At 58.3% G+C, this 9888-nt stretch overlaps 1 protein-coding gene across 1 annotated transcript in view; it reads right to left on the reverse strand.

Annotated features, from left to right (window-relative positions):
- Window positions 1-83: 83 nt before the first annotated feature.
- LOC104917237 (SH3 and multiple ankyrin repeat domains protein 3-like) overlaps window positions 84-9888 on the reverse strand; it is a 22377-nt gene continuing 12572 nt past the window's right edge. Inside the window, exon 5 of the mRNA XM_010728429.3 lies at window positions 84-718. Coding sequence (XP_010726731.2) covers window positions 175-718 — 544 coding nt within the window. The 3' untranslated portion in view covers window positions 84-174. The remainder of the gene's footprint in view (window positions 719-9888) is intronic.

The following is a 9888-nucleotide window of genomic DNA, read 5'->3' on the forward strand; positions in this document are numbered from 1 at the left end:
GCTGCGCGTGCGCGGCGCGGGGCCGCCTGGGAGGGGGTGGGAGCCGTCAGGCTCCGCACCCTTCAGTGCAGTGCTCAGAGTAGAAAGAGAATCAAAATGGGTTTTATTAGTCTGGTAGAAACATCCCCCCGCCCTGTTGGTGGCTCTGGAAGAGGCCGGCGCTGCCTAGCACGGTCAGCTGTCTACCAGCTGCTTGAGTGCCCGCTCGATGTTCATCCGGTGCCCGACCCGTGTCACCCCCAACTCCACAAAGTCCTCCTTGGTGAGGGCGGGCAGATGCGTGCCCTCGATCTCATGGTCCTCAAACTTGTCTCGGTGCTCCACCAAGTTGATGCTTTCCAGCCAGTCCCCAACGTCGTACTTGTTCCACAGGTGGAGGGGTTTCTGCATGAAGGGCCTCGGCGGGTGGAGGGTGTGCAGGGGTGGCCCTGGTGAGGGGGACGGGGACGGGGAGCGGCTCCGGGCGCTCACGCTCCTGACCACAAAGCGCACCTCCTTGGGCTCGTGTGGGATGGAGAGGCTGGAAGATTTGAGGATGGTGGGAGGGGTCAGGCCGTAGGGCCGCACGGTGCTGAGCGGCTCTGTCCGATCCAGAGCCGGCTTCACGGGGCTGGGGGTACGTCGGGTTACGGGGTAGCGACTGCCAGGTCGAACCGTGTAGGTGGTCCCGGAGCTCCGCTGGGAAATGGTGCTGAGTTCTCCTAAACTACTGAAAAGTCTGCAGAAAGAACGGTACAGCGAGAGAGAGAGAAGAGAGAGCAGAGCGCGGGGTGAGGCCAGGTCCCCAGACACAGAGCACACAAACAACGCGCGGGGACGCGGCTCGGAGCTCTGGCCAAGACCTGCTGCAAGCCCTGCGAGGTCTGCTCCGAGGAGGCAAAAGAGGTGCAGGAGTTTTCTCCAGGAGCTCTGGATCTCGGCTGCACTGCCATCGCTCCGCACACCCAAAGCCCTCCTGGGAGCAGCCCTGGCCCTGCAGCCCTCTGCGGATTCACTGGGAAGTGCCACACTGAGGACCTCGCACCGCCGCCTGCCCCCTCCGGCTGGGACCACCTCCCCTCACTAAGGCAGAGCGACAGACACAGCCAGAGCAACACAAACCGCCTGAGCACGTCTGCTACGGGGACAGAGCCCCTCTGTAGGATGAGAGGGACTTCCAGCACCTCCCCAGGCACCGGCGCGAAGCTCCGGGTGTGGGGCAGCAGGATCCGACCATCACAGAATGGGGCTGAGCTCTGCTGCAGGCTGTGCGTGGGGCAGGGAGTGGCCTGACCTGTCTGCATCTTGCTCTGCCCCCATGAGCATAAACGCTCCGACCTGCAGGGCTGTGTGTGGGCAGTGTGGTGCTGGGCCAGTCCCTTCTGCAGCAACGCCGGGGATGCGCGGTGTCCCTGGGCACCAGCCAAGGTCTGCTCTGCATCAGACTGGAGGATCTGAGAGGAGACAAATGGTGCTGCAAGAACACCTCCCTTCTGCCATCACCTGCTTGTCATAAACCTCGCCTGGCATAAACAAGGATGCTCCCAATGAGAAAATAAATGAAACAAAAAACCAGCAGAGGGCAACTGCTTGGAGTGCTCAGACCAAAGCGAGCCCCTCGGCCCGTGGAGCCCAGGGGTGGCAACCTGTGGGGCCATCGGGGCCTCGGTGCTGAGCGAGGCCATGGAACTTTGCGCGGTCCTTCTGTGCACCCAGCATCCAGCTCAGCCACTTCTGCCCCGTGCTGCCTCCAGCTGCCCTGACTGCCACTCTTTGACGAGGCTGTGCTTTGCCAACAAGCAGCCAATGGAGTGCGTTGCTCTTGGCCAGTCGGCAACCCAACTTCCAGCCCAGCCACGGAGGGGCAGAAAGGCACTGGGGCACCTGCAGCTCTGCCTTCCCCTCCTGGAACAAACCGACGGCAACAGAAATGCATTCAGTGCCCAAAGCCACCAACGCAGATGCTGCGTCAGAGCCACGTACTGAGAGGCCCATAGGTGCTAACTAAGATGAGCTTCACAGGAATAGGAAGGGCTGCCTGCAGCCCGTGGGCTCAGCCACGCTGCCTCTTGTGCTGATCTTCTTCCCACCCTGGCACAGAAAGCAGGAGTGACAAAGGAGCGTGACGGTGAGTCACACTTGGGAAGTGCCATCAATATGAAAGAGGAACAACTGATTGACCTTGAGGGCTGCGGTACGAGAAACAGAACACAAACGGAAGGTATGCAGCTCACGGGGCTGGCAAAGGATCTCTGCTTTCAGCCTGAGCTCATCCATAGGAAATGATGAAGGAAGAGAAAGTTCTGGGTCTGCTGGCACAGCCCGGAGGCACTGGCACAGCAGGAATGCTACAAGACCTACATGTGAGCTCACATCACCGCAGCAGACACCGCTGCCATCTCTGCTGGAATTTGGAGGACAGTTCAGGTCCCCCACGTTCAAGAAAGGTAAATGTGAAGAGGAGCGGCTGCAGGCAGTGGCAGCTGGTTGCCAAGAGTTTGCTCAGCCTGGCGAAGATGGGATGGAGAGGGGGGACTGCTCCCAGAGGTTGGGAAAGGAGAGATTGCAGTGGGAAAGCACGAGGATGCCATGCAGGAATGCTCACCAGGCAGCAGGTGACACCCAGCTGTCATACCTGCAGAATGAGGGCAGGGCTGTGGCTGCCAGGAGCAATGTGATGCGACAACGCCACAGCCTCGCTGCTGAGGGATGCAATTAGTTACGGTCTGAGGGCTCATCTTCCATGGAACTTGCAGAACAAGCCAAAATCTGTGTCCAAATGTGAATTAATCTTGATGGAGGATGAATGACGACCGCAGCAGAGAGGATTTCAGAGGACAGCAACACGCTGTGTTGTGTGTTGAGGGAATGGGCTCAGGGTGCCATGGGGAGGGTCGGGTTGGAGCCTGGGCAGAAGCTGTGCTGCAAAGAGCGGTCAGCACTGCACAGCTGCCCAGGGCGGTGGGGAGCCCCCATCCCTGGGGGTGTTCAGTGACCACAGGGATGTGGCACTGGGGGACGTGGGCAGTGGGATGGGCCGGGGTTGGACTGGGCATCTCAGAGCTCTTTTCCAAGCTGAATGATTCTGAGAGCTTCCAAGCTCTGCCACAAGAACTGCTGGAGGACCCAGGAGCTGAGGATGGGAGTTCGGACAGGGGAGACCTGCCCCACTAATGCTGCAATTTGTCCTGAGCTTCTTTTGAGTTTCAGCTGCAAACAGGAAAGCTTCACAAGCACGTGGCATCCCTGCAGAGGATCTGGAAATCCCCACAGATGGGCACAGCGAGGCACTGCTGTCAGTTGTGCTCCGGTGTCACGGACACCCCTCTCCCCAGAGCCAGGTAAGGTTGGCATGTGTGGATGCAGCGACCTCAGCACTGCTGTCACTGCCTGTGAGGGTGCAGAGCTGCAGCATGCTGAGCTGCAAGGACTCCGTGGCTGTCAGCACAAATCCTTTGGTGTCCAGTGGCTTCCAGGGTCAGGCCAGCTCAGGAAAGAGCTCTGCAGAGCTCATCCTCTTCAGCACGGAGGACAGTTGGCAGCACCGCTGTCCCAGTGCCTGCAGGAGCTCTGCTCCACCAGCAGTGCTGTGCCATAGAGGACACCGCTCCCCGCTGCCCAGCTCTGGAAGATGACTTCTCCACCGACCACCAGCACAGTGCTTCGCTCACAGGCACTCAGTTCTGCTCTGAGCCAGGGAGGTGTTTCTGGATGGGATCCTTCACAAGCGACGGCTCAGCACCGCCTCCCTTCTGACGCATCACACAGAGCAGCAATATCTGCTCAGAGGGCTTCTTCTGCATCAGTGCTCCTCGCTGTGGGTTCACCTTGGCACATCATGCGATTGGCCAGAGGTCTGCACACTCATACGGACACGCCAGGACCCAGCTGAGGCCAAACGCTGCTCCGTCTTCAGGAGCTGCTCCATCTGAGGGTGCTGCTCTGTTTTAGGGTGACGCTATCAAGGGCTTTGTCTTTACCAGGTCTCTTCAGTGTTGCCCACTGCTCCTTTGGGCACATTTCCGTGTAAACGCAACCCGGAAGCTTCGTAGGGAAAATGAAATGCTTTCTTCACCTCCCGTGCGCGGCGATGCTCCGGCTGCACCTTGGAGGACCACAGCAGCAAGGGGACGGTGGCTGCCACAGCTCTGCCTCCCGACAGGGAGCCCAGGACCCAGCACACGTCTCACAGCGCGGGCTGCAATCAGCAAAAAGAGGGAACAGCTCTCACGGGAAGCATCTCACGAGGAAAGCACGTTCTCACCAAGCAAAGAGGGATGCTGTGTTTGCCCGGCTGCTAATTGAACCCTTTGGGAACGCTCTGACGGAAGGCATTAAAAGGCAGATTTTGTGCACGCCACTGATGGTTGAGTCTCCTTTCTTTGATCTTGGTATTTCGGTCCCAATTCCTTCAGCAGTAAGCAGACCCAGCAACAGGCAACGCCTTCCAGTCACCACAAGGAGAACTCTGCCACTTGCTCTCGTTTTCACCACTCCTGGTGCCCAAACGTTCTCATCCTCCCTCCAAAACACCTCCAGCGCTCATCACGGAACTGCAAAAGGATTCTCCAGGCTGGACGTGGCTCTGGGCAGCCTGGTCTGGTGGTTGGCAACCCTGCACACAGCAGGGGGTTGGAACCGGATGGTCATTGTGGTCCTTTTCAACCCAGGCCATTCTAGGATTCTCCGATTCTCTGATTCTCTGATTCTCCTCCCACCAAGACCACCCCCAAAGTGTCACTGAGCTGTGGGGCTGCACTTGTGGTTCTCCAGCAGCACCCGGAGAGCCCAGAGGTTACGGCCATGGGCAGGGTGGGCTGCAGGCAGGCACTGCCCCTCTCTCTCTGCCCAAATGCAGTTGGAGGTGCTGAGTCCCCCCGCGCAGGGCGGTGCACGCACAGACGGCATCACACCCTACAGCTCTCCTTTCAAAGGGATTTGGTCTGCCAGAAACCCCTCGTCTGGCTCTGAGAACAGAAGGTGAAAGGGAAGGGCGAAAGAGAAAGGAAAGGAAACCCCCAAAGCAAAGGTCAGAGCACGTGGGCCACGTGTCACCTGGAAATGGACGCTGCTGCTGAACGGCAGGGAAACGTGGCAGCACGCATGGCTGCAATGGGAGCGACTGAGGTGAGCACACAGCCAGGACCCCCAGTGCAGAGATGCGGGGCTGCAGGAGCGGGGCCAGCAGCACGGTGTGCAGCACACACTGGAGAACTGTGGGTGCTGCTGGGTGCTGCTGTGGCCAACAAATCCCAATGTCCTCTTTAATTACCCCGACGATGGGGAAAAGGATCCCCTCAGCAGTTTGTTTACAAATAGGGTGCAGGGGCAGATGCACCGAACGGCTGCGAAGACTGCGGTGATCAGAGAAATGAGCTGGGAGCGAACTCAGGAAGCCCAGCAAAGGGAAAAGCAAAATCCTGCACCTGAGGGGGTGGGAGAAGCCCGTGCTGCAGGACCAGGAGCCAGCAACGTGTCCTGGGGCCGCTCACAGAGCCAATCCCACACAGTGAGGGCTCACCCAGAGCCTGGGGCAGCGCTGGGCTCCCCACTGCAAGAGGGATGTGGGCTCTAGGAGAGCCAAGAGAGGGCCGTGATGGCGATGAGGCACTGGGACAGCTGGGGCTGCTTGGCTGGAGGGAGGCTTTGGGGGCTCTCTATCAGTGTGTAAACATCTGATGGAAGGGAATGAAGAAGGGGGAGGCGGTGCCCAGAGGGGACGAGCAGCAATGGGCACACTTAGAATACAGAAAGAAGAAAGACTTTCCATAGGAAGACATCAAATGGTTCTTTACTGCGAGGATGGCCCAGCGCTGGCACAGCCTCCAGACCTGGAGGTGCCCCCCCAGCACTCCCCTCCAACACCACCATTCCTCTGACTTCAGGCCCCACGTGGAGCTGCAAGCAACGTGGAGCTCATCCAACCTGAACGTCCCCACGGGAAACAGTGATCCACACAAACCCATTCCTGCAGATGGTTTTCACCATCGCTGCCCATGGGAAGAATCCTCCGTGGGGCACTTGGGGACGTGGTGGGGACGGGCTTGAGTGGTGATCTGAGAGGTCTCATCCAACCTGAACGATTCTGAGATTCTACGTCTCGGTGTCCCCCACGGCTTCCATGTTTTCTGCAAACCACGAGTTCTCGTTAAGCACCGTGGTTCTCTTACAATTAGCAACTCCGCAAAACCAAACGGGACGCTGATACGGAACGCTGACTCTGCTATTAACCTTTTCCCACAGCATCGAGCTCCTCCTGCTCCTCATCCCTGTCCTCTCCCCACAGAACAGCACCGCCTCGCTCTGTGCTGCTCACCGCTCTCAGCATCCCCAGTGCCACAACGCGCGGTCCCACATCGCCAGCCCTGCTCCTGGGGGCCAACCCAGGAGAGCTGCCCTCTGCGGGGCTGTGCAGGGCAGGAAAAGCACGGCTCTCACCGCTGCCAGCAGCACAACCAAACACCGACAGCCGTGTGAGCACCAGGCTGGCCCCGTGCTGCCTTGTGCTGAGCAGAACATCCCCATCCAAACAGCAGGAGCTGTGAAGCTCTTGGAGCTCTGGGAGCGGGTCCAGAGGAGGCACTGAGATGGTCAGAGGGCTGGAGCAGCTCTGCTGTGAGGGAAGGTTGAGGGAACTGGGATTGTTTGGCTTGGAGAAGAGAAGGCTGCAAGGAGACCTCAGTGTGGCCTTCAGTGCTTGAAGGGAGCGGATAAACAGAGGGGAACGGCTGTTTGTGAGGGTGGATGGTGACAGGACAAGGGGAATGGCTTTAAACTGAGACAGGGGAGGTTTGGGTTGGATGTGAGGAGGAAGTTTTTCATGCAGAGGGTGGTGAGGCACTGGAACAGGTTGCCCAAGGAGGCTGTGGATGCTCATCCCATCCCTGCAGGCATCCGAGGCCAGGCTGGATGTGGCTCTGGGCAGCCTGGGCTGCAGGTTGGCGACCTGCACACAGCAGGGGGTTGGAACTGATGAGCACTGTGGGCCTTTGCAACCCAGGCCATCCTGTGATCCTCTGACTCAATGATTAAGGAGCCCTACAGAGGACTGGCAATCCCTGTGGGTCACAGCTGCGCCCGCAGGTCGGCAGCGCGGCGATGCAGCCACGCTCTGTGCTCAGAGGAAGGTCGGGAAGAGATAGAAGAGGTGGAAACAGAACGCTGTCAATGGAACACACAACAGGGCCAGGGCAGTGAGCAGACCCACACCTGCCGGAGGTAAGCGGGTGTGAATGGAAACAAGGCACACGTGTTGGGCTGGACGATGATGTGGACTCAACAGGAGCGATGGGGGGAGACCTGGAGGCCTTGCAAGCACAGCAAGCAGAGCTGGGTGCACTGATGGGAGATTCCTGCCCCACGGACACACAGCAGAGCCCGGATCCCTCCTCACCCAACAGCACCTCGCACCAATCCAGAGAAGGCTGTGCCACAAACCACCTCCTGCACTCTTGCCTCACCAGTTCAAAAGAAGTATGAAATTCTTCTCCATAAATCCACTGCTGAGGCCAGCACGTTGTCACGGGAGAGCAAAACAGGGCAGTTACGGGACGTTATGGGTGGGGGCTGCTTTGGTGCAGCACAAGCAACACCGGTCCTGAACCAGCACAGTGCTCAAAGGATGTGACCCACTGGGGTGGCTGCGTGCTGCCCCTGCTCCACAGACACTGTCTGTGCCAGGGAGAGCTGCCTCCACCTCTGCTCTAGCAGCGTTCCTTTACTTATTTCACTCCTCCCAAACCTTTTATAAGAACTTTTATAAGAAGGCAGTACATGAGCAGGAGGGGCACTGATAGTGACAGGACGTGAGGGAATGGCTTTACACCGAGGGGAGATCGAGGTCAGATGCCAGGAAGGCATTTAATCAGAGAGCGGTGTGGCCCCGGCACTGCCCAGCCCATGCTGGAGGGCACACAGTCCACAGCAGGGGATTGGCACTGGATGATCTTTAAGGACCCTTCCAACCCAACCATTCTGTGGTTCTCTCATCTTTAAGGACCCTTCCAACCCAACCATTCTGTGGTTCTCTCATCTTTAAGGACTCTTCCAACCCAACCATCCCATGGCTCTATGATCTTTAAGGACCCTTCCAATCCAACCATCCCATGACTCTATGATCTTTAAGGACCCTTCCAACCCAACCATCCCATGGCTCTATGACTGATTTGGTCCTTTCCACCACAACCATCCTACAGCTCCCTGATTCTGTGACGCTCTCCCAGAATCACACCTGAACCATCCACGCCTTGGGGATGCTGCAGGACTCAGCCTCCTCAGTGTAACCAGCAAGTAACCCCGTTTTACACCTCCCCACCCTTCCCAAAAAGTAAATGCAAAACCTGTGCTAAGAAAAGGTACTCAGCTAAGCAAGCACCAGTGAAAGCCAGAGCGGATCGCACACCTCGTTCCGCTGCTGTTGGATGTTTTCAGTGGGAACAATGCTGCACAAAGGGGCTGTGTGGGGGCACTGCCCACTGCCCACACCGACACGGCCCTACTGGGCTGCACGCAGTGCCCATCCCTGTCCTGCCTGCACTCAGGGCTCAGCGGAGCCGTGCTGAGCTCGGGTGAGACGCTGTCAGAAGCTGTGCCAAGCAGCGGGGCGGCAGCTGGGTGACCCCGAAGGGACGCGTGCAGGCTGTGCCATTGTCTGAAATGTCAGCTCAGCTGAACGAGGATGGAACTGGCTGCCGTGCACTGCAAACAGCTCTAATCACGTGAATGCTGATGAGTGCTGTCCTGATGTGGGGTCAGCAGCCGGCTCTGCTCAGCCCCAAAACTGGCCCCGACCGCTGCCCGCATCACAGAGCCCACGTGCCCACAGCTTCCCCACCTACAGCATGCTGTGTGACAGCAGCAGCAGCACGGAGCGCACAGACAGGAGCCCTCCCACTGCCAACCATGGGTGAACAAAGTGAGATGTGCTGCGCTAAGACCGAGGCACGACCCTGCCCAGAGCACTGCCCGGTCCCCAGCCGCAGCCGTGGGCTGCACCACCTCCGCCGGGCAGACAGCACTGGAGTTCCCACCCTCTGCTGGAAGCTGCGGTGCGGCACAGCCTGGAGCAAAGCAGACCTGATCCATGCAGGTGGCATCCAGGAGGAACCGGCAGCCCAGCGGTGGTGGGTGGCATCTGGCCTGAGAGTCCTACGTGCTGCCACTCTGCTCTCCCGGGGACTGGCCCCGTCCAGCCGGGCACCGGCGAGGGGTGCGTACTTGGAAATCCAGCAATGTGCAGAAAATGACAAGTAAAATCAAACAGGAGACTGCCCAGAGCTCTGGGTGTGCTATCACACGTGGGAGCAACACAGGTGGATGTAGCTACGTTCAAACACACTACGGGTCAAAAAAAGCCAACGGGATGGAACAGACAGACAGACAAACACGGAAGAAGCACAACCAAGACCACACAGTTGGCCATGCACACTGGGGAAATTCACCTGGAGAGCGGCCTGGGGTGGGAGAACATGCCCCAGGTGGAATCCCACAGGGAGAAAGGGGCCTCGGGGCTTGGTCCGGCCTGGGGAACTGGAGATTCATAGAATGAATTGGGTTGGAAGGGACCTTTATAGGTCACAGAGCCACAGAATGGGTTGGGCTGGGAAGGATCTAAAAGATCACAGAGACATAGAATGGTTGAGTTGGTTTGGGAAGCATCTTGAAGATCACAGAGATATAGAGTTGGTTGGGTTGGGTTGGAAGGGGTCTTATAGATCACAAAGCCACAGAATGGTTGGGTTGGGTTGGGTTGGGTTGAGTTGGGTTGAGTTGAGTTGGGTTGGAAGGAGTCTTGTAGATTACAGAGCCACAGAATTGTTGGGTTGGGTTGGGTTGGAAGGGGTCTTATATCATGGAGCCACAGAATGGTTGGGTTGGGTTGGGTTGGGTTGGGTTGGGTTGGAAGGGGTC

Source organism: Meleagris gallopavo, unplaced genomic scaffold (genome assembly GCF_000146605.3).
Source record: "Meleagris gallopavo isolate NT-WF06-2002-E0010 breed Aviagen turkey brand Nicholas breeding stock unplaced genomic scaffold, Turkey_5.1 ChrUn_random_7180001957802, whole genome shotgun sequence".
Lineage (NCBI taxonomy): Eukaryota > Metazoa > Chordata > Aves > Galliformes > Phasianidae > Meleagris > Meleagris gallopavo.